This window comes from Propithecus coquereli, unplaced genomic scaffold (genome assembly GCF_000956105.1).
Source record: "Propithecus coquereli isolate 6110/MARCELLA unplaced genomic scaffold, Pcoq_1.0 Scaffold346, whole genome shotgun sequence".
Lineage (NCBI taxonomy): Eukaryota > Metazoa > Chordata > Mammalia > Primates > Indriidae > Propithecus > Propithecus coquereli.
In genome coordinates this window covers 532356-555244 of record NW_012149130.1, presented here as the reverse complement: position 1 = coordinate 555244, position 22889 = coordinate 532356, and the positions used below count along the sequence as shown (strand labels likewise).

The 22889-nt window shown below is 55.7% G+C and overlaps 1 protein-coding gene across 4 annotated transcripts in view; it reads left to right on the top strand.

Annotated features, from left to right (window-relative positions):
* Positions 1 to 22889, top strand: part of TSPAN9 (tetraspanin 9) — a 192510-nt gene that overhangs the window by 96433 nt on the left and 73188 nt on the right. For all 4 annotated transcript variants that reach the window (XM_012651068.1, XM_012651067.1, XM_012651070.1 and 1 more), the window contains one exon: positions 20462 to 20541. In XM_012651068.1, coding sequence (XP_012506522.1) covers positions 20479 to 20541 — 63 coding nt within the window. In that variant the 5' untranslated portion in view covers positions 20462 to 20478. The remainder of the gene's footprint in view (positions 1 to 20461; positions 20542 to 22889) is intronic.

Sequence of the window (22889 nt, the reverse complement as noted above, 5' to 3'; positions counted from 1 at the left end):
GGTGGAGGAATGAGAGTTATTCAGCAGCTTTTTCTGAAGAGGAGTGTGTGATCTGAACAATGCGGGGCCCGGGGTGCCCTGCATTCCTCAGGGGACGTTGGCACAGACAGGAACAATCAGGAGCTGGAAATAGGCCGCGGGCCCCAGGGGAGGGCCGATTGTTTGTGGCAACCCACATCCTCATCCCGCCCCATCCTGGAACCGTGGATGCCACAGACAGGAAGGCACCTCCCAAAGTCATCAGGAAGGAAGGGGCCGTGCTGCCGCCGTGCTGGGCGCATTACACACCCCGACACTTGGCCCAGCTCTGACTCCAGGTGGGGCGGGGTTCAGCCGGCCCAGGGTGGTAGCCAGCACCTGCTTCGGTCACCTGTTCCTGTCCCTAACAGCGCTGTCTGCTGCAGCCTTCCTGTTGCATCTGCAGCCCATTCCTCTCACTCTGCCCTGAGCGAAACAAGAGATGAGGCCATCATCCTCGCCACACGGAGCCTCAGACACACAAGGGCACGATGTTTTCCTTCTGTTGTGGAGAACCAGTGGGAGGTGGTGTCTATTGTAGATGCATGAGGCAGACAGCTGGGCAGAATTTGTAACGGATGAAATATTGGCTCAATTTAGAGTTGGTTTTCTCTGATTTAATAGGTTAGGAAGGTAGAGTTCTGTGCCGAGCTAACTTCATGCATGTTTTTAAACCAACTTTGATTTGTGTCAGCAGTCGGACGATGAATACAGGAATCAAGACTCCATAATTACACATTGTCCATTCGCGATTCTGGGCACCATTCTCCCCGTTTGCAGGCTCGCGCCTTAAGTCCAGATTCTCAGCCAGGGTTCTGCCCCGTGGATGATGGATCCACTGGCTGAGGGACACATTTCTACTTTGACGAGATGTGCTCTGTCTCTTCTTATGGTACACTTAACTTTTGGACACATTTCCGTCTTGGAAAGTGAATCCAGTGTATCTCCTGCAGCTGGGCAAACCTTCCTGACCAGGTGTGGCTCCGTGTGGAAAGTGACCAGCTCTGCATTCTATGCCTAGAAAGTGCATATTCTCATGGGCAGTCAACCTGTGTTCCGAGACTCTTATGCGCTACTCATGTCACCGTTGAAGGTCCAGGGCCATGTTTCTCAAACTTCGTGATTAGTACATACATGCATACTTGCGCACTCCACCCCCAGCCATCCCTGACAAAAGCGTTTCATGAAATGATACTTACCTTTACTGTGTGAGATACATTCTGGCATTTTCTGTTTTATTTTTTTTGAAAAACTCTTCTGACCCACTCAACTGATTTCATAACCCAATAATGGGTCACAACCTGCAGTTCGAAAAGCACGGACCTTTGGGGGTTGCTACAGACTAAAGCAAATGGAAACAATTAACATTAATTCATTTGGGTCATTGTCACGTATCTGTTGTAACTCAGATTCTTTATTTCTTGAAATTAGATTTTCCCCTTCTTTTTTTTTTTTTTAGACACAGTCTTATTGTGTTGCCTGGGCTAGAGTGCCATGGTGTCATCTTAGCTCACAGCAACCTCAAAGTCCTGGGCTCAAGCGATCCTCCTGCCTCAGCCTCCCGAGTAGCTGGGACTACAGGCAAGCACCACCATGCCCGGCTAGTTTTTTCTATATATTTTTAGTTGTCCAATTAATTTCTTTCTATTTTTAGTAGAGATGGGGTCTTGCTCTTGCTCAGGCTGGTTTCGAACTCCTGAGCTCAAACAATCCGCCCGCCTCGGCCTCCCAGAGAGCTAGGATTACAGGCGTGAGCCACCGCGCCTGGCCGATTTTCCCCTTCTTTATTGTCACCAATGCTTGCAAAGTAAGTGCCTGTCAACCAAGAAGCTCAGGTGGGTCCTTTATACCAAAGACCCCTATCAGTCAGAATCTTAGCATCATCTTTCTAAAATAAATTTGATCTTAAGTCTAGATGCAGGTCTTTACTTAGGTTAACAGAGGATTATTTTTCATACTAAAATTATAAATAGAGCCCTGATTTGTGAATTCGATAATTTACTCAAATGGTTCTGTGCACCTACTATGTGCCCGGTACTTAGGTGGGAGCTGGATACTGCTCGGGGGGGATGTGGGAGTTCAGAGCACTGCATTTTAGGGAGGGCACCGGCAAGCCAGGAGAGGCGAGGAGGAGAGCGGGCGGGGGCAGAGGACCTGTCAGCCGTGGCGCTAGTGACGGTGGGAAAGGTGGGAATGTCTGCTTGGGGGAAAGAAGACTGTGCACATGATACCATCTATGTGCAAAGGGCTGGCACCTGGGAGAGGAATGAGGCCTCTGCTTTACTGCTCCAGAGGGATGAACTCATTCCATTAGCCAGAATAATGATGATGACAATAATTAAAAGAAATATTATCTGCTGCGTATTAAGTGTAGTGTGTGCCAGGCACTGAATCAGGCACTGACTGTAGATCACCAACTCTGAGCATTTTGGGGCATTTACTGTGCTCATTATTCAGATGAGGAAACCGAAGTGTAGAGAAGGTGAGTAGCTTGTCCAGGGGCAGAGCTGTGATCTGACCCCTGATAGGACTGATGTGACCCATGCCTCCCACCGCTCCTCCCACACTTCTAAGGTAGAAAGTGCAGGCTGGCTGGTGGGGGCTGTGGGTAGTGAAGGCTGGGAAGTGACAGCAAGGCTGCCCCGTAAGCCCCTGGCCTGGCGTGCTTAAGCAGAGTGTCGGTAGCTGTGCGTGCAAGGTATGCCGCGGGGTTTCTGCAGAGGGGAGGAGATTGGCTGCAAGTATATAACTCCTAGGGAGCTCATTTCATCCTAGGACAGCCCAGAAGGGAGGTAGGCTTTATGCCCATTTTGCAGATGGGGAAACTAAAGCTCATGGGGTTAAGTTACATGTCCAAAGTTACGTTGTCCCTAAGAGACAGGACTGGGACTCCAACATGGGTCTTCTGACTCCATCCCTGGTGACCTTCCCATTGCCCTGCCTTGCCTCCTACCTTCTGTGATTCGCTTTAGTCTTTTCTCCAAATTCATTCCACCTGCTCTTGCCCACTCCTTTGCTGTATCTGACAGGCCACCTGTGATGTCCCATGGGTACCTGAGCTCCAAACTGGAGCCATAGGCAGAATCCAAGCTGATTGAGAGGTGTTACCATGGTTGGTATGTGTGTGTGTGTGCACGTGCATGTGTGCGTGTGTTGTGTGCCTGCGTTTGTGTGTTGGAGGCCTGTGTGTCTTGGAGGGCCAAGGGGGTTTTGAGGTCTTTGAGGGACTGTGTGTGATGTGGGATTTCTGGCAACTTCAGGCCTCCCCCCATCCCCCAGCCCCTGGTCAGCCCTCTCTGGGGTGCCACCATCCCTCTCTGAAAGGTGAGCTGGGAGGGAGCAGGTTAGGGAAGTTAATCACTCAATTAATTCACCCGGATCAGACCAGCTTTCTGCTCCGGGGATGCTCTGCTGATGGAATGAGGAAATTACTAATTTGCCAATTCTGGTTACTGACAGAGGTGGGGGCTTCGGGGGTGGGAGGTGGGAAAGCTGTTGCTGCTCCCCCCCTGGGCTCCTCGGAGCCGTGGCCCTCTGAGCCGATGGCCTGTTCTTGGCCTTATGTGAGTGAGCCCTTTTTTCTCCTCCTTTTTCCTCTCTGTCCGTGTGCTCTCCCTCCCTCTCCTTTCCCTTTTATTGCTTGCACTAGATACCAGCAGAACAGCAGCTGGACTAGGTTTCTTCCTCCGTTCCTCTGTTCATCCATTCATCCCTCAGTGCTCGTTGAGTAACTGGCACAGGACTAGGATGTGGGCCATGCTAAAGGGGACTCAGCAGGAGTACAATTAGTGCTTGTTCTCTTGCAGTGGACGGTCCATTTGCACAGATAAGACTTGCCCACTCGGCTTTCCAGGCCGAGTCAGTGAGGCCGTGTGATGAGGGGCAGCAAGGCGGAGAGAGTGGGGGGAGGTGTGTGTCGGGGCCACGAGGAGGTGGGGATCTGTAACTGGGCCATCAGCCCGAGGAGCCTCCACATCGAGGGAGGGGAAGCTAACGGAAGCCTAGAATTGGGGCAGGCTGGCGGAGAGCCGGCAGCCACGCAGCTCTCCCCGAGGCTGCGGCAGCCAGCCCCGAGCTGAGTCCGGGACAGAGTGGCGGAGACAGGGTCAGCACGGCGTGGTCGGAGGTGGATGATCGAGGACAGGTTGAAAGCTGTCTCGGGAACATTAGGGATCTGCTCTGTCGGCTTTGCTGGGGTTAGAGCACATCTGAAAGAGAACTGTCAAAGGCAGATGCTATCTTGCTGATGCTAAGTGCGAGAGGAAGCACCCGAGCTGGCCAGGGCTCAGAGAAAGCTTGGCGGGGGGGCGGGGATGGTGCCTTAAGCAAAGGCACTCCCGGAGTGACCCCATCATATTATCCTGTTCCCTCCCTTTCTCGCTCACATTTTGTCCCTCTTCATTAGGCAAGTCTGGGAGTGTGGGCTGTGGCTGAGCAGAGGGATTTTGGCAGATCTGTCCCCTCGCAAGGTGGGGAGGGGGGATTTTTCCAGGATTGTCTCCCCAGCTGGTGTGACTTCAGGTTCCTGACAGTAATGTCTCGAGGTCACTTTGGTGATTACGTGCAAATGTATCTTTAGGAGGTGAACCAAAGGACAGCAGCGGTGGAGTCTGATACCCAAAGAGGCTCTAGTTTCGGAAGATTTGCTAGAGGTTGTGCGACTTGACTTGCTGCTTGGTTAGTGAAAGGAAGAGCCAGTTAGAGCCAATCAACAGCCTTCTAAGCAGTGGCTCTCAAACTCTAGCACATCTCAGAGTCCTGTGGAGAGCACTCACAGAGCAGGCTGTCAAGGTCCTACCTCCAGACATTCTAAATCGGGGAGGCCAGAGTGGACCCAGGGATTTGCATTTGTTACCACATACTCAGTAGGTGGCCGGGGAAGCAAATTAGAGAAATACTGTTTTAAAATGAACTCAGCATGTTGGAAAGAGCACTGGGCTAGAAGTGTACAGACCTGGATTGTGGGCTACTCAGTGGCCTCAGGTGCAAGTCACTTCACCTACGAAGTCTTTTTGTAAGTTGAGTGCAATGGTCTCTGCCGCAGTTACTTCCTGGGACTTCTGTGAGGGTCACGCACATGAAATCCCTTTGAACAGCGTGCATTTTTCTATAGATGCAGGCTGTTGTCCTTGCTTTTGCAGTTATAACAGAAATGTCCAGAAGAGTCTGCCTGGATTGATGGAAGCCAAGGAAGGGGAGGGGAAGATAGGAGGGGACCGAATGATCTCTGAAGGCCCATAGCTTCTGGGATCTTCCTCCAATAAGAAAATCCAAGGAATGTCCTGCCTCCCCCCAGTCCAGTAGTGAATCTGGGTCTTTAACGTGTGGGTGGCTGGTTGAATCTTGAGGTAGATGGGTAGTGGGGAGAGAGGTCCCAGAGCGCTCCAATTACTGCACCTCCTGGATCTCCTTTCCTCTTTCTCTGGTGCCGATGTTGCTTAAACTGAGCAATTAGGGCTGTGGGATGCTGCTGGAGCCCCAGGCATGTGTGCCCTATCCTGCCCTGGGTGGTCGTGCTGGTGTCCTGCAGCACGAAGGTGGGGGTGGGAATGGCTTGCACCTGAGTTCCTGTTCTGTGCTTCCCTTCTCAAGCCAAGTCCTGGTGGGTTGGAATGGGTCCACCATGTCGCACAATTTCAGGGGCAGGGGTCATAGAGAATCCAGGGTAACTGTCCCCCTGGAGTTGCGCAGTGGCAGACTTCCTCCCCTAATTTGTTACTTAACTCCATTGGTTCTTGGTTCTATAGTCTTTATTCTCAGTTTTGGTGTCCAATGAGGTCAGCAGAAATGTAGATAATGATGCAAATGATAAGAGTGATAACGTCTAAGCTGTCCCTAGACTGCTTCCATCATGTTTGTTTCTAGAATGCATTTAGAGACAATCATTTAATCATTAAGTGTTGTTGGGTGTGGCTGTGTGCCTAGCCCTGTGCAAAGTCACTGAGGTGTGGAAATCAGTGGATAAGCCATTCTCAGACAGTAGAGGGTTAATGCCTTTCTTCAGGCTGCGTTTTCGTTGTTTGTCTCATGTTGTCAGGACCTGGAAGATGGGTACTGTGCTTGCTCTAGCTCTGTCGGAATTTCTGGGGGTTGGCAGGGTGAGGCCGGGAGTCATTTTGCTATGAACTCAGGGTCACATTCAGACATGGAATCCGGGCATGCCCAGTGCAGCTCCTGACTCACCTTCCCTGCGGCTGGTGAATTTAAGGGTGTGGGCTGGGAGTTTCCAGTCCCTACGGTGTGAGGGGGGATGGCCAGTGCCCCTAGGCCAGCACTCCTTCGTGAGTTAGCTTCTCTACCTCCAACCCGGGCCGCCAGCCCGCTGTGGCTACGTGCTGCAGCTGGGCCCGCAGAGCTTAAAATAGCAGTGTGAGCTGGCCGCTTTGCATGTGGGGGCCCACTCGGGGCGTGGTGGGGCAGCCGCCTGGGCTTGGGGCTCTGCTGGCTCTGACTACTGGGCTGGAGAGCATTCTTTGGGGGTTTCTCCTAGGCCCAGAGCTGGGGAATGGGGGATGGATGTAGTTGGGGGTTCAGGGACAGAGGGACACAAAGGGCTTGTCTTTCCTAGTCCTTTTAAGGGAATGCCTCGAACCTGACCTCACAGCCTCCCACTGCAGAGCTCAGAGGCCTTTAGACTTGGTGTCCTGCTTGGCCTTAGCCCTGGCCCTTGGTACTGCCCAGGGTTAGCCATGTACAGCCTAAACGAAGAGAGGAAGGAAGTGCAAAATTGGGGTGGCGGGCGCAGCAGTGCCACATCACAGGGGGTAGGGCCAGGGCAAGAACGCAGGTTTCCTGCGCAGGCACTGACCACTGGGCTCCCTCACTGTGCAGCTGCCTCCTTTTGGGAAACCAAGATGGCACCCAGGTGTTTGGCAGAGACCTTCTCCAGTTATTCATTCATTCATTTGTTCATTCATTCAAAAAATATTCATTGAGCACCTACCATGTGTAAAGCTCTGTTTTTGGCTTTGGAAATACAGCAATGAATGAAACAGACCAAAATCCCTGCCCACATGAAGCTTAATCCTGGTGGGCAGAGGCATAAACGATCACTGTAATAAAAAAGTAAATTATGTGTTAGGAATAAATGCTATGGAAAAAGCAGAACAGGCTAAGAGAGACCGAGTGTGTTGGGGAAGGCACAGTTTTAATGGGATGGTCAGGGAAGGCCTCACTGAGAAGGGGACGTTTGAGTGGAGGTTAATAGGAGCTGAGAGAGTTGGCAATGCCGAGGTCTAGGAGAAGAATGTTCTAGGTAGAGGAAAAAGCCAATGTAAAAGTTCTAATGTAAGAAACAGCCAGGAGGACGAACCATGTGGCTGGAGTAGGAGAGAGTGGGTCAGGGGTGCGTGTGCATGTGTGTGTGCAAATTCTCATAAGAACTTTTTCTTTTACTCGGAGAGAGGTGGGAAGCCAGTAGAGGGTTTTGCATGGAGCAGTGATTGGTCTGACTTAAGTGACAGGATCACTGTAGTATGAAAGCGAATTTCAATTGTCTTTCTCTGTGGGGAGGCCCAGGAGACCAGAGAGAGAGCTGCCCCATCCTTTCCCTGTGACTTGGGCAGCCTCCGTTCCTACTCCCCAAACCCTAACCACTGAGATTTTACTGCTGGGGAGCAGGGTGCAGGATGGTGCCTGGGGGTTTCTGCTGGAGTGAGGGGAGATGTGTTTGTCACAGTGGTTTGCCGGAGCCTACTTGTACTGGCTCTTGCGAGCCTCTTAGAAAATAATCAGAAAATTTGCCAGTTGGCTGTTGGACCACTGGTAACTTGAAATTGGCCACCGTGGGGGTATTTACACCATGGCAATTAGCAGGCACTACAGATCAGGGTTTCCCCCTGGAGAGCTGGCTGTTAAACACTTACCAGCCCACCATCGGTTTGTTATCTCCACTGTGGGTCCGGAGGGCAGGGCCTCTGTTTGCTTACATTTGGCAGATCACCTGCGTTCATGCTGTCACATGGAGTCAAAAAAAAGCATGGGGGGATGTTGAATGGGGGGCAGTGACGAAGCCTGGTGTTGGGGGTCAGTGGTGTGTGTTCCAGGATCCACAGGGCCCGTCCTGTGGTGCTGTGACGTGGGATGCCCCTGTTACTCCTGGCTGGTAGTCCTAAGGCACGAGCCCTCTCTCCCCTGCTTCCTTCATTTCCTTTCCATAGAGGTATGCACGTAGGATAGGTCTGTGTGTGCCTCAGCAGGGGTCAGCTTTGAACATAAAAGCAGGGGACCCAGACAAAGCCACTTGGGGTAGGGAAAGGTCTGTTTTGGAAGTCACAGACATAGGTCTGCTAACTAGCTTAGACATGTTCTCGCCTCTCTGTGGTCCTTCATTTCCTCATTTATAAACGGGGACAACTTCCCTGCTTACCTTGCAGGGGTGTGTGGCGAGGATCAGGTGTGATCACGAGTATGAAAGCCCCTTGAAAAAGCTGCAAGAATGACAGTGAAGACGCCTGTGCTCATGGTATTCAGGCACCTGGGCCTCTCTCTCCTCTGCCCTCCTCCTGGTAGGGTGCTGTGTGAGCCCAGCCCAGGCCCCACCTTCTCCAAGAAGCCTCCGTGGTAGGCCAGACCCTCCCTGGGCAGGCCCTCTGGGCGCCCCCATGTGAGCCCCGCGCTGGGGGCTCTGGCCCTTGCTCAGAGCACTTCTATTGCTGCCCTTTTCATTTTGTTTCTCTTCACCCAGACGCACGTGGAGCATTCGCTCGTTAAGGGCTACGCTCCTCAGGAACATCCATAGTGGCAAACGCAGGACGGGGCACGTAGTGGGCTCCGAGGAACTCTGCAGTGATTGATGAGTAAGTGTCGGCGTCCTTTGCTTTTATCGAACTCCTAGGAAACACGATAGCTGGCTGCCGGGCGTGTGTGGATGAAATGTTCTGAAGTACAGTGCCTTCCGTTTGAGAAAGCAGTTTCCAGACGCTGCCTCGTCTGGGCCTCACGATCACACTTATTCTCGTCTTACGGATAAGGAAATGGAAGCGGGCCCATTCATTCGTCCACTCATTCAGCAAGCGTGTCCTGTGTTCAGGGAGCTGCAAGTCTCTTGCACAGGTTCCCCAGGGCTGGGATGGGGCGCCCGCTGTCTATCCGCCTGGCTCCTGGAGCGTGGGGCTGCTTGCAGGGGAGCGTGCTCGTGGAGGGGCAGGGATACCCCAGGGTGCTGGTCGGGCCCGGGCCTGGGCGGTGGAGGAAGGGAGGGGCAGCGCCAGTGCTCAGTGCTTGTCCCCGCAGTGTACGGCTGGCCATGGGGCAGGCTGGCATTTCCTCTGGCAGCAGTGTGGGGGAGGGGAAGAGCAGGTGTGCCCTGGCGCCTGGCCCGGCTGGGACATGGCAGCGCCTCTTGGGGCCGGAGCTTGGGGGATGAGTGACACGCAGCCACCCGGACACACTGGGCCTCATGGAGCATGGCTGCATTCTCTGGGCTCCAGGCTGGACACCTGAGCTCCCCAGTGGTTTTGGTAGATGGCTGAATCGGGTGGATGACCCCAGAGAGAGTCTCTGGAGCGGAGGACAAGCGGCGGTGGCCCGTCAAGGTGAATGCCTACCAGATAGGCTGCAGGCGGTACTGGGGGCTGTCTGATACCCTGGCGAAGTGAGTGTGCATGGTGGGTGAGGCTTGCGGGCTCTGTGCATTGTGGGAGGGGCTCAGGTAATGTCCCTTCCCGATTTCTTAAGAGTCCACCACGTATCCAGCTGCGCTGGTTGCTACAAGAGGAGCACAGGTGAGCTCTTTCTCTCTGGAGCTTCTTGTCTTATCCAAAGAAAAGACATTTATGCAAATAACTGTGATAACACAAGGAAAATTAGTGTCCAAAAGAGAGGTTCCGAACAAGAAGAGGGCCTCTTAGTTTTGGGGCTCTTCTGTGGAAGATGTAGGCTTGAAACATCTGCTAGAGGCAGAGCGGGGTGGGGAGCCCTGGGAGGCGGAGGCGGTGCCCGGAGGCCCAGAAGCGGATGCGGACTCGGGGCAGGGCTTCGTGGGAAGAAGGCCGACAGTGGCAAGCAGAAGGTCCCGAATAACCAGCTTGAGTATTTGTGTTTAAATCCCTAGGGAGCCAGGGAAGATTTTGAGCTGGCGAGTGGGAGGGTAGCATGTCCTCAGCTCTGCCTTGGGCCAGTAGTGGTGGCAGCATGTGGCAGGGTGACTAAGGAGAGGACAGGGCAGGGAGCCCAGCCAGGAGACTGGCAGGCGGCAGGCAGTCACAAGGAGGGAGCCGCGATAAGGAACGCACGTGCCTCTGCCTCCGCGGTTGCGCGTGTGTGCTGTCGGTGCTCTGGGCGTGTTGAGGACGCGTGGGCTGGCCACCTGTGGTTGGGTGCACGTCACGCATGACTGTCTTATGGCAGGAATGAATCTCTGCCGCAGCAACCTGCGAGAGACTTTGAGAGAACTTTCCGGGACTGTGAGAGTTTTGGTAGTCCCGATAGCTGGTTAAAGGGGCTGGGGCTTTGACCGTCTCTGCCTCAAGTACTCTGAGATGAGAAGTGAGGCCTCGGGTTTTGAGATAGGCTGATGCCTTTAGGAGGCCCCATTGCGCCGAGGTGCTTTGAATGACGTAGCTCCTGGACGAGGCCCAGCTGAGCCGGGAGGAGGGCAGACAGGATGGGACGTCAGCCACTGCTCCTGCCTCACTTTACGGAGCAGCTGATGGACATGCAGAGACCCGAGTGTGACTTAATGCACTGTGGGACTTAATGCCACATTTGTGCCCCTGTCTGGACACCTTTCATTCCGTCAGTGAGGGGGTAACACGTACGGGCTTCCCTGCTCTGAAGCCACCAGAATTTTATACAAAGACAAGACATTTGTGCAAACAACCGTGATACAATGCAGAGTAAGGTCAGTGCCCAAAAGAAGTTCAGAACAAGAAGAGGGACTCTCAGTTTTGGGGGAACTTTTGTGGAATCTGGGGCACCGGTTCTTCTCCGTGTTTGCTGTAGAGCATCCCAGGTGTGCTCACATACTGCCCTTCCTGGCAGTGGTTCCAGCGCCAGCCCCATAGCTTAGTGGAGGGTGAGAGGGATGAGGGTTGGTGGCAGCAGCTTCTAAAGTCAGCAGAGGGTCCCAGCTGCGCAGGCAGGCTGGATGCTGGGTCAGAGAGCACCATCCCAGCCGGTCAGTCAGCACCCTCCATGGAGCAGTTTAGGAATATTGGATTTGCTGGGTCAGTACATTTCCACTGGTGCATGGCAATAAACCTCAGGCTTCATCCCACTTCCCTGTACCCAGCGGTCTGCCTTATCTCATCCTCCTTGCAGCCACCTGCCCTCCTCGATAAGTACTAATAACAAATGCTGTCTTTCTCCTCTGTTTCTCAGGAGCGCACAGCTCAGCGTGTGCACGCGTGTGGGTGCTGGTTCGCCTGTCCGTCCAGCACGATGCCTTGCACACCAGGCCCTTCTGGGGATCTGACGGGGATGCTGATTGGCCTTGGGATGAAAGATGAGGTTGGTTTGGGACTTCCCTGGATAAAAGGGCCTGAGACCCTGGGGGGGTGGCCCTTTATGCAGTTGGACCACCAGCCTGTGCTCCCCGGCTCAGCCTCTGCTGCCCCCTCGCCCTGTAGACCTGCTCAGAGAGGAAATTACTGTCCTACAGGAGTGGCAGTTCTTGCTCTTTGTGTAAAGCTCCCCTGCTCCCAGCCAAGGCTGGTTTTTCTGAAGAGTTGCTTTCACCTCGCTCCGCACACCCGCAGAGGCCCTCACTGCTGCCACTCACGTGTTCAGCAGCGACTTTGGAGCACTGATGCGCTTGGCACTGTGCCCAGTGCCTGGAAGACAAGGATGGAGGGACGCAGTCCTTGACTCAAGGAGCTCACAGTTTGGGGTAGGGGTTCAGGGAACAGGTGGCACTGCGGCGGGGTGAGCTCGGGGCCTTAACTGGTGCTCCCAGGAGAGGTGGTGGAGGAGGCGGTAGCAACACCGATGCTGACGGGCTGTGACGTTAGCCATTCAGAGTGCGGGGAGAGGGGCAGGCAGAAGGGGCAGCCAGTGCGGAGGCCAGGGGGTGAGGCAGAATTTGACGTGGGTGCATTTTTGGTGGGAGAATAGGCCAAGAAAGGACCAGGAATGTAGTCGACAGGAGGAGTGGGATGGGGACGCGCCTGCGCAGATTGCAACCGGCTCCCAGGGTGGTCTGTGCTCTAGCCCCCTGCCTTTCAGGTTCACTTTCTGTGCAGCTGCAGTTGCAGCTGAGCGTGGGCACACCCTCCCGGACGTCCTGGGCCCTCTGCCTCCCTCTGCCTGTGCAGTTCTGCCTGCCTGCTGGGACTTAAGTCAGCCTGTTTCATAGGGTGGCAATTTCAAGGAACCTCAGAGAACCAATTAGTCCAACCTCCTTGTTTTGTAGCTGTGGAACTAGAGGTTGCACGGATAATTAACTAGTGTCCTGAGGCCTTATTCCCTAGGTGGCGGATGAAGCCCGAGGAAGTCCTCCCTGATGACTCTGGCCTGCCCTGCAGCACACCCTCCTTTGAGCTCCTATTCATGTGCTCGTCAGGTATTCACTGGCCCCTGCTGTAGGCCAGGCACAGTTCTGGGTGCTGGGGACCCAGTCTCTGCTGCTGTGGGGCTCGGGGTCCAGCAGGATCAGACAGTGCGTTGCTACTCTGAAAAACACGCACTCCCACGTCGTGATGCGCGCTGTGAGAGAAAAAGGCAGACGGGGCTCTGAGAATGTTCACTAAGAAGGAGGGGCTTTAATTTCAATGTTGGGAGGGGACAGCCAGGAAACCAGAGAAGACCTTTTTGAAGAATTCACGAGAGTTCAGGGATGAGTCGAGCTGAGCCAGGCAGCAGGCTGGGGAAGAGCATTAGGCAGAGGGACTGAGTGGGCACAGGGCTCAGAGAGGTCATGGCTGGGGCACAGTGCGTGAGGGGAGGGTGGCTGGGAGCAGGGACGGGGAGGCGGGCAGGTGCCAGCCCTGCCGGGCCTTCCAGGTTGCTTTAAGGATTTGGATTCTACCAGTAATGTAGAATAGCAAACGCATACATGCACATGCACATGTGCACATGTGTGTGCGTGTGCACACACACACATTGTAATCTAAGTAAAACGGGAAGCTGCTGAAGGGGTGGAGGGGGGAGGGGCCGAGTGGGAAGGGCATGTTGGCGCTCCTGACAGGTGACCGTCGCGGGAGTGGGATGGGGGCCTCTGCTGGAGGCTGCTGTGGGACCCCAGGTGAGCGGGATGCAGGGCTGGTCAAGGGCTGCATCTGCAGGGTAGTGTGTGGGGGGTGCTTGGTGGCTAGGACTTGGGTTTGCTTGGACATGGCAGCCAGTGATGCCCAGGAGTCAAGGATGGACCTGGGCCTCCTGGCTTAAGCCATGGTGTGGGAGTTTAGGCCGTTTGTTGAGAAGAGGAGGGTAGTGCCAGGGGAGCAAGTCTGGGGCAAGGTCAGTGCCTCTGGGGCATGTGAAATTGGAGCCACCTGTGACGCAGCTGGGGGAGTGACAAGCAGGAGTTGGGTATCTGTGCTTGGGGCTCAGAAGACAGGGCAGGTCCAGGTGACCCTTAGGTGCCATCAGCGTGCAGTGGCACTGGAACGGACCGGACGGGCAATACGGGAGTGCTGTGCAGAAGTGAGGAGGGCTCAGACTGAGGGTCTCCTCGAGGAAGGAGCTGCCGGCATTTGCGCTTAGAATTCGAGCCATGGAACATTAGGGATCTGTCGTGGACAGTCTGATTTCTTTCTCTGTTCGGCTACATTGTAGTTAGACAGGGACTGGGCCACCTTTATTATAATAATTATTGTGGTTGATAATTCTAATAGTACCTTGTTACATTGAACATTTCTATGTGCCAGACTTCGCGCTATGTGCAGTACATTCATAATCTTTAATCGCCCTTTGTTTTTGTGCATACCGCTTGGGAAGGTGTGTACTCTCGCCATTTTACAGTTGGAGAAACGGATCTGAGCAGTTGAGTGCCGATTCTTGGCGATCCAGCAGTTGGGTAACTCACTCCAGATGGGATTTGGACACAGGTTCGTCTAGTCTCCAAGCCCAGAGCGTTCCCACTACGTTATTTTGCCAGAGCTTTGTTCGCTGTGGTTGGGTTGGACGGCCTGTGAACTGGGGTCACTGAAGGCATCCGAGCCTGTGCGGTCCTTCCTCGCAGGAGTGGGCCCAGCCGACCCACAGTTACCGGGGCATGTGGCGTGAGCTGATTCTGGGCTAGGTGGGGAGTGAGGTTGACTTTGTGACAATCCACCTGCACCTCCCACCCGGGTTCTCATGCAGGGTCTAGAAACCCCATTTTCAGCACTTCCGGCTGGGGCAGGGGCACGATAGCTGGGCTGTAGCCGAGACTGTTTGCTCGGAGCTGAGCTAACTGGCCTGTCCACAGTCCAAGCAGTGTGCTTACCTGTCACGGGTGGAGGGCAGACACACAGCCAGGGGCTCTGCACAGTCAGGGTTTCTCAGTAGCCAGGAGTGGCCTGTGACAAGGGCTGACCACAGTCGGGAGGCATCTTTGCTCTTGGGCTTTGAGACGTGACGTTCGACATTAGGGGGTTTGTGCAAGTTCACCAGTGACTTGGGGTTGGAGGCAGAGGCGCTGTCTCCCACGCTGTCCTTGGAGCCCCTCTTAAAGGCTCGGGCCACCCAGAATGGGGAGGGCTGAAGAGTAGCATTGTCCTCTGTCTTGCTTCCGCCTCAGCCTCCTCTTTCTTCCACTTCAAATCTTTTCCAGCTCCTCCTCTGAAATGGCTTTCTGGATCCACACGTCTGTTTGTCCATCTGCCTGTCCCTCTATCCATCCATTCCAGACTGCAAACAAAACGGTTGACCTCACGGCGTTTGCACTCTGTTACCTGTAGCCGGTGCTTCGGTTTCCTGGGCTCCCTGGTCAGGCTCAGACGCCCTCAGACAGCCTGCTTTCCAGGAACAATTCCATAGATTTCTGGCTCGGGTCCCATCCTCTGGTTAATGAACCAGGCTGCCAGGCTGTCCTTGAGGAGAGCTTGAGATTTAGGCATAGTGGTCTTCCTTCCCCTCCGTCCTCCAGCACTGACTGACGACCTGCCGTGTGGGGGTCACTGTGACAGGCATGGCGTACAGGGAGTGAAATGGCCAAGCCATGGCCCTGCCTTCTCTCAGAAGCCAGTGGGCAGAGCAGAGGCAGGCAGGCAAACTGGCCTAGCAGGAGGGAGGAGGAGACCTCTCTCCCGAGAGGGAGGAACCGTGGCCACCCTTTATGGTATGTTTGACAATCCGTCCTCCATCTGTGAGCCCTCGCACTGAAGCCAAACCCTGTTTGTTTGTTTCTTTTCTTTACTGGTCTAAGAGACTTAAAAAAAGCCAGATAAAAACAAATGTACCTTGAGTTCTTTTCTACTGCGACCCTTTCATGCCATTGTTACCATCCTTTCTGAACATGGCCAAGTATGGTAGCACCTAGCGTCCTAGCTGTTCAGTTTCCACAGCAAAGAGGAGAGCCGCCCCCACCTCTGGACGCTCCTGCCACCCCCTGCCCAGTGAACCTGCATGCAGATGTCTGGGGTGTGGCCCTGCGAGGGACCTCTCCATCCTTCTGCACTTTGGCACCATTGGTAAATGGTTTGTTCGGCAATTAAAGCATTTCCTATACATAGCTGAGGAAGGTCTCAAATTCGGAGTTTAAAAATGGGGTGAGGTGAGCACCTCTCCCTCCTACAATGGTGGCCCGTCTCACTTGTTCCTTTGGGTAGCAGGGGCCATGGGCCCCTAACCTAAACCCTGGCTTTGTGGGGGAGGCTGCCTCGTTTAAGGCTTAGAGGTACAGGATGCCTCACCAGCTGTACACGTGTCCAACGCAGGAGTATTCAGCGCAGGTCGAAAGGGGATCGGGGTTGGCCCGTTGGCTCTGACTGTGTGTGGGTGGGGGAAGGACCAAGGGCTGAGTGCTGCTCACTCTGCAAGCCTGCGAAATTCAGGGAGCGGCAGAGAGAGCCTGGCATTTGCTCCGAAGCCCACATCTCCCCAGTCGCCAGCCAGCAGAGATGTCGCGTGTTGATTTCACATATTCACTTTTCTTCCTCCCCTCTGAGAATGCTGTACTTGCTTCACTTTTTTTGTTGTTAAAAAAAAAAGAAAAGGGAAAGCAAAGGCTAGCCTGCCTTGTTCACACACTCAGAGATCCCCTCCAGGGCAGCCGGTACCTGCCAGCTCTTCTGGGCATGGCAGGCTGAGAAGGATCGGGGGTTGGCAGGAGAGGTGGTGTCTCACATCAGCTTTTCTGCCTGGTGGTTCCTTCTGCACCCCAGATCTAAGGGGTCGGCGTGGCCACAGCAGCTGGTCTTTTCACATCTGCCTCTCCTCCACCCCGCTGCCAGGCCCAGCTCCCGAGGGCGCCGGTTTTGTCACAGGCCTCTACCGCTTGGGAAGCTGCAGGATGCAGCCCCAGTTTCATGTGTTGTCTAGAGTGGCTGCCTTTGACCCTCACACACATCCTCCCGCTTCAGGCAGGCCTGCGCCCTCACTGCCTGTACCACAGCCAGGCCTTTCTAGAGTACTCGCCCGCTTCAGAGAGCCCTGCTCCCAGGGGCGGCCCAGGGACAGCCCACGGCCTGTCCCATCGTGGCCTGTGTTCTGTGTGTCACTCTGCTCTGGGCTCTCTAGGCACAGTCTCGAGCTGGGGTAGAGGGCTGGTCTCTTCAGCTAGACGGTGAGCCCTGTGAGGCCATGGCCTTGTCCTACTCAGCTGTGTGTCTTCTGTGGGTCCTTGCCGAGTGTCCTGCCTGTCTTGGACAATCCATCACGAACGGGTGGTTTGTTTGTGGTGGGAGAGGGAGGAGGAGGGAGGAGTGTTCTGCTTAAACCTGCTTTCCTGAGGCTCCTCTGCCACCTTTGTGCTGAGACAGGACTAGATCACACCACATTCTCCCCACGCCCCTTCCTCCTCCCAGCCAGTTATCCGAGTAAGATAACTCGGCCATCTCTGAGGCGACTGACCTTTGCTGATTAGCACACAGAGGCACCACCCTGGACCACATCCTTCCCTTCTGCCCCTTACTCAGGGTCCTTTTATATAACGACCTCTCATCAGGACATGCTATTTCAGGTTCCCTGTTGGGCTTTGAGATTCGGTTAGACTGGAAGATTCCCAAGGGCAGGAACTATGTTTAGAGTCCAAGAGAGTACAGAACGTGGGCTTTGAAACCACGCAGTTTCCTTTTCTGTAAATGGGACAATAACCTCTACGTGTCCCTCGTAGGGTTGTTGTGAGGATGAAATGAGTTGCTGCTGGTGAATCTTGGTCCCCGGGACGTGTAAGGGCTTACGCGTTGGAGCTGCTCGTCTTACTCTGATGGTGACTAGGCTGCGCGCCCTGATGGGACTTGCCTGCAACTTGGTTAATGGACTGACGGGTGGGACTTCAGTGCCCTTTGACCAGTGTGACCCGGAGGGAGCGGCAGTGTTACACTGGACAGCTCTTTGCTCTCACCTGCCCATTGTCTGCCCCTCCCACCCGCAAGCCCTCAAACTTCTGAGGACGTGGTTAGGGGCACAGACGCATTTGTCATCAGGAATGAAGGCGGGATGATCCGGGGACAATGGGGAGACTGTTCTGATTGGACAAGGTGCGAGTTGGGGAGAGGAGAGAGATGAAAAAAGGTTAGAAGGTAGAGGAGGCCAGTCCGGAAGGGCCCTCAGTGACACCCCGGTCCCCACCTGAGACGAGTAGTAACAGCACCTCTGGTTTGTTCAGTCTTGTGTCCTCAGACTGTCCTGGGCTCACTTCGTGCTCACAACACTTTCGGGGCGGGGGGCGCTCTCGTGCCGCCATGTTGATGAGGAGCAGCAGGCGCTCAGACAGGCACGCTCCCTTGCTCTCGTCACACAGCTCAAAGGGAAAAACAGGCCCGACTCCCAGGCGCCTGGTACAGCATCTCTCCCTGCGTCGGAGAAGTAACGCTGTGAGAACGCGGAGGCTGCTGTGGGCCCTCAGGAGCCACCAGGCGAGGCTGCAGAGGACGAAGGCATTAGCCGTGCTGGTCACACGGCCCTGGTGTTCCGTGAGGAACCAGCTGGACATCTGCCCCTTCCTCTGTGGATAGCGTCCACGGGACCCTACTGGCTGCGATACGCACTAGGTTTTATTGTCGGGCTCCCATCTGAGTTGGGAGGGGGCTCAGAATAGTGAAACCACTGCAGGTTCCTTTACAGAAGCCGCGCTCAGAGTCTGAGAGCTGTCACCTGTAGGATGCAGGCCTGCTGGGGAGCTGGCGAGGGTGGAGACCTGCCAGCACAGGGTCACCGCAGCGGCTCTGTGATGCGGGTCTTGAAGTCCCTCTGGTTGGAGTTAATGTCCCCCTTCCCCTGCAGCCATGCCAGTTGTGGTAGCTCCGCCTTGCTCGTCCCCATGGCCTTGGTGATTAATGTCCTCTTGTCTTGCTGACTAGATTATGGGTGCCTGAAGGCCCGGGAGCCCCACATCTCATATCTGTTTCCTCAAGGGCCACGCCGCGTGCTCAGCACACAGCACACAGCGCTGGGTGTGGAATACGTGCCTGGTGAGAGGCAGGAAGGCCTTTATACACCCACAGCCCCACTAGGACAGGAATTCTATCCGGCCATCCCTCCCCAGCGCCTCCCAGAGGCTAAGCCCACGTTAGGTGCTGGGGTTACAGAGCCTGGTGAAACTTGCCTCCTGCCTTCCTTCAACACTCTCTTGCTGAGCGACAGGGAGGGAAGCAGAAAAGAGAGATGGGCTCCCTGCCCCGCAAGTCTTCCAGCCCTCCTCATTTGCTCCGGGTCGGCCATGCGGACCTCTGCACGAGCCTAAGGGAGGCTGCCCAATTGCAGTGTTTCACGGTAGGATGAAGGGCTGCTTCTGGCTGTTCCCAAGCCCCTAGCAAGAGCATTCCTCCTGCTGTTTCTCAGACCGGCCCCTTGCACGCACTCCTCACGGAAGAGGACCCAGCCAAGAGCACTCCCACAGCACTTTTGGCATAGGCAGGATGTGGAGGGTCAAGGCAAGACCCCACTTCGGCCACCTGCCCCTGTCAGCCAGACCAGGGTCCCAGCCAGCGCGGCGTCCCACCCGGGAACGCGGGGGCAGGGGTTCGCGCAGCTGCAGGAGCCTCGCGGAGCCGCGTGCGCGCGCGCGCGTGCGTGTGCGCGGGCAGGGTGGCGCGCGCCCCGCCGAGGCCCCAGCGCTTTCCCACACCTGGCGCCTCCCTGCGGTCCCTTCCCCCGCGCGCCATAGCCAGGCCCACGTGCGCAAAGGCGTGGGGGGCGTGTAGGGAGGTATGGTCGGGAGACAGCGTGCCCCGGGCTGGACAGGCCCCCGTGTGCTTAGGGGGCGGCGGCCAGCTCGACAGTGGCCGCTCTCCTGTGCCCCTCCAGCCTTCTCCCCAGACCTTTCCTCTGGCTTCTTGGGTCGTTGGTACCTCCAGCCATCCCTCTCCTCTCGCCGCCCTCTTTCTCCGGTAAAGAGACCAGCGCTTTCCGATGAAGCTTCTGGTTCACCCCCAGCCACAGAGCCCTTGACATTTAGCGAGGGTTCGCGGCGCACTGGTGTAGGCACACAGCAGAACGCTAATCCTATTAAAGATATGGTGTCATTGGGGAGGGGGAGGCTCCCCAGCGGGGCCGGCAGGCCTCGCGCCCATTGGTGGAAGGCGCGGCAGGGGCGGGGCCGAGGGCCGGGGGAGGGGGCTCCAGGCGATTTGGGAGTCGCGAGTCGCGGCCGGGATTGCACAGGCAAAGCCCAGCGGTTGCAGCTGCGGCGGATCCTCGGCACCGCCGCCGGGGCAGCCCAGGGCCGCTGCAGCTCCGCCAAGTCGCAGGGGAGGAGGCGGAGCGCCGGCAAAGTGGTCGGCCGCGCTGGGCCGGCTCCGAGAGGTGTGCCCTGGGAGCCCGGTCCGGCGCCCTTCTGCTTCGCGCGGAGCGGCCGGTGCGGCCGGGAGGCGAGCTGCGCCCTGGAAGGGGAAGTCAGACAGCAGCCTCCCCGCAGACGCTAAGTTGCGCGAGCGACCCGGTGCCCGGACAGCGACAGCGGCCCGGCGCGCAGAGCCTCCGGGCCAGCCGGCCAGCCCCGGGCGCAGTCGGGAGGCGGCGGCCGCGGAGCGCGGGTTCGGCCGCCGGTGCGCCGGGGACAGGGGCGTGCGAGGCGCCGCCGGCCCGCCTGCAGCCCGCGCCCCCGCCCCACTCCGGGAGCGATGCCCCCCGCCCCTCGCGCCCCCCGGGAACGACGCGAGCATGGAGAAGTCGAGTAGCGAGGATTCTTCGATCCACCGGAGTCCATCTTTGGACAGCAAGGACTCGGACTTTGCCAAGCCGTCCACCTCGGGCCGCCCGTTCGGCCGCGGCTTCACGGCCGGCGCCTTCTACGGCACCGCGGGCTCCCGGGGCCAGAGCCGCGCCGAGGCGGGCGTTAAGACCGACAAGTACAATGCACCCAAAGGCAGCAAGTACGTGGTGTTTTACCTGGACCTGTCCTTTGTGTTCCTCCTAGAATTTAAGAAGTGCAACATGGCCAGGGGCTGCCTCTGCTGCTTGAAGTACATGATGTTCCTCTTCAATTTGATATTCTGGGTAAGTCCTTCCGTTTATCTCTTCCTTTGCCCTCCTCTCCTCTTTGCTTGCCACAGCGTGAATACCGTGCGCCTCTTCGGTGCTGCATTGCTCCGCTCTCTGCACAACGGTAAGTGTGCTTTTTTTTTTATTGCCTCCCCCCGCCCCTCTTTCATGCATTTTTGTCTTCCTTCCTCCCTCTCCTTGGTGGCTGAATGGGGGCTCCAACTTGCCTGTCTTCCAGGAGCCTTGCTCTACTCCTAGGAGGCTGACAAAGTTTGCCACCACCTCCTTCCTCTATGAGAAAATCCATGCTGAGAATGCCTCCGATGGGCAGCCTGCAGCAATGGGTGTGGGGTCAGAATTTTTAACAGCTGTGGCCCTGAGTTGGCGATAGGCACAAGTGCGGATGGTTTTCTGAGTTTCTTCTTATAATCCTCCTGAATGCACAAGAACACAATCTGCAGCATTTTATGGGAGTGGGCTGGAGCTGAGGGGATGGGTTGTAGAGGCCACATCTTCCCACTCCTTTCTGTGAATCCCAGGAAAAGGAGGAGCAGCCCCTGTCCCCACTTGCTAGCCCTCAGACATGCCCCCGCATGAGGGCTTGTGCGGGAAAGGAGGGGTGTGGGGGATGCTGCCATCGGGCGTCTGGCTGCTGCTTTTGAGGGATTGCAGCGGACCGGACAGGGAGCCGGCCATGTGCTTCCAGGGAGCCCCAGTGACTGGAAGGGACAAAGGGAGACAATCAGGTGCCCCTATCCTTGGTAAACGATTATTTCGTGGAGAAGGTATCAGCCGGTAGGGCAGCTTGGAATTGCTGTCTGTCCTGTGTGTGATTCTGGAGGTTGTGTGTGCGCATGCACGTCCGTGTGCATGAGAAATACTAGTTAGGCAAATTGGAAAACTTCTTAAATTCATTTATGATTGTTCCTTCATCCTAACTGCCGCCTCTGTCTTTCTTCACCCGAGCAGGGACATAGCACAGATGTTTGGCTCTGCCCCAGGGTCTGTCCTGCCCGCGGGAGGCCATCAGCTGCCTGTGGTCCGGGAGGAGCACTGAGGACAGGACAAAGTCATTCAGAGTGAAGTTGGGTAGAGGCAGTTGGTCCTTGGTGTTCAACTTTTTTGTGGAGTACCCACTTCAGCTGAAAAACTTTTTGGGGGTGTGCGTGTGGAGGGGGCAACTTTTCCCGCAGAAGGGCAAGCTCAGGGCCGAGAGGGAAGGAGACTGGGTTCCAGTCTTGGTTCTGCATTAGCGCCTGTGTGACCTTGGGCAAAGTACTTTATCCTTTCAGGACTGGGCTTCCTTTCCAGTCCGACGGGTGTGTGTGTGTGTGTGTGTGTGTGTGAGAGAGAGATGGTCTCCCTCACTGTTCTCACTTCATTAGTGTGCGACATCCCGAGTGCGAGTGGGGTGGTAGGCACTGAGTGCATCTCATCTTCTCTCTAGGGAGGGAAGCCCCTTCCCCACCTGGGACTCTGCTTCTTTTCCAAGGAGACTGATCTGAGATTAATCTCCATGGGCTGGGGTCATCCGGGATGTTACCTGTCATGTGGTTAGGGTTTTGTGGAAGTTGGGGCAGATATTCTCATGCCTTTTTCTGGTGGTGAGCACCACGGGAATGTCAGGAATGACTGTGTAGCTGCCGTGTGGACACGTGCCTCCTGGTTCTTTGACTCATTTGCCAGCATCTGTGTGAGCCGCGTACTGGTGTGTCTTTCTTGGGTGCCTTTGGATTCACACGAGTGCTCCTTCTCTGTCCTTTTTCATAGTCGCCAGCTGCCTTTCTGTTTTGCCCCACCTTGCATGTATTAACCGCACTGGGAAGACCCTCTGGGGAAGTCAGTGCCTTTGGCGAGTGAGCCGCCGTCCGCGGGCTCGCTCCTCCCCGCCCCCACCCCGCCACCTGCTGGCGGGAGTTGGTATAACTGCTCGGGGTGCCTTTCTCCTCCAGGATGGGCCCAGCGCGGTTTGCTGCCTCCTCACAGGCCGGCATAGTGGTCTGTGTCCTGCACACAGTAGACGCTCATTATATGTTTGTGAGTGAATGAATGGAGGTCCAGAGCTGTAAATCACAAGATGTTACCACGTGGAAGGGGTTCCCAAGTTCCGCTTGATGGGGAAGAGAAGTTAGACGTCACACTTGCCTCTGATAACGGCTCTCCTAGCACCCTAGCTGTGGGGGGGACAAGTGACTCTTTCCATCTTCCCTTAAAAGCTTGGCAGAGGTTAATGAGCTAGTTGATGAAATGTCCTTCCTTTATGGCCTACAGCGAGGGAACTTGCTGTCTTTTCCTAGTTGGAAGGTGCCAGCTACTTAACAGGCAAGGAGTTGCTCTCTCCTAGTCTCTGACTTTTCCGGTTA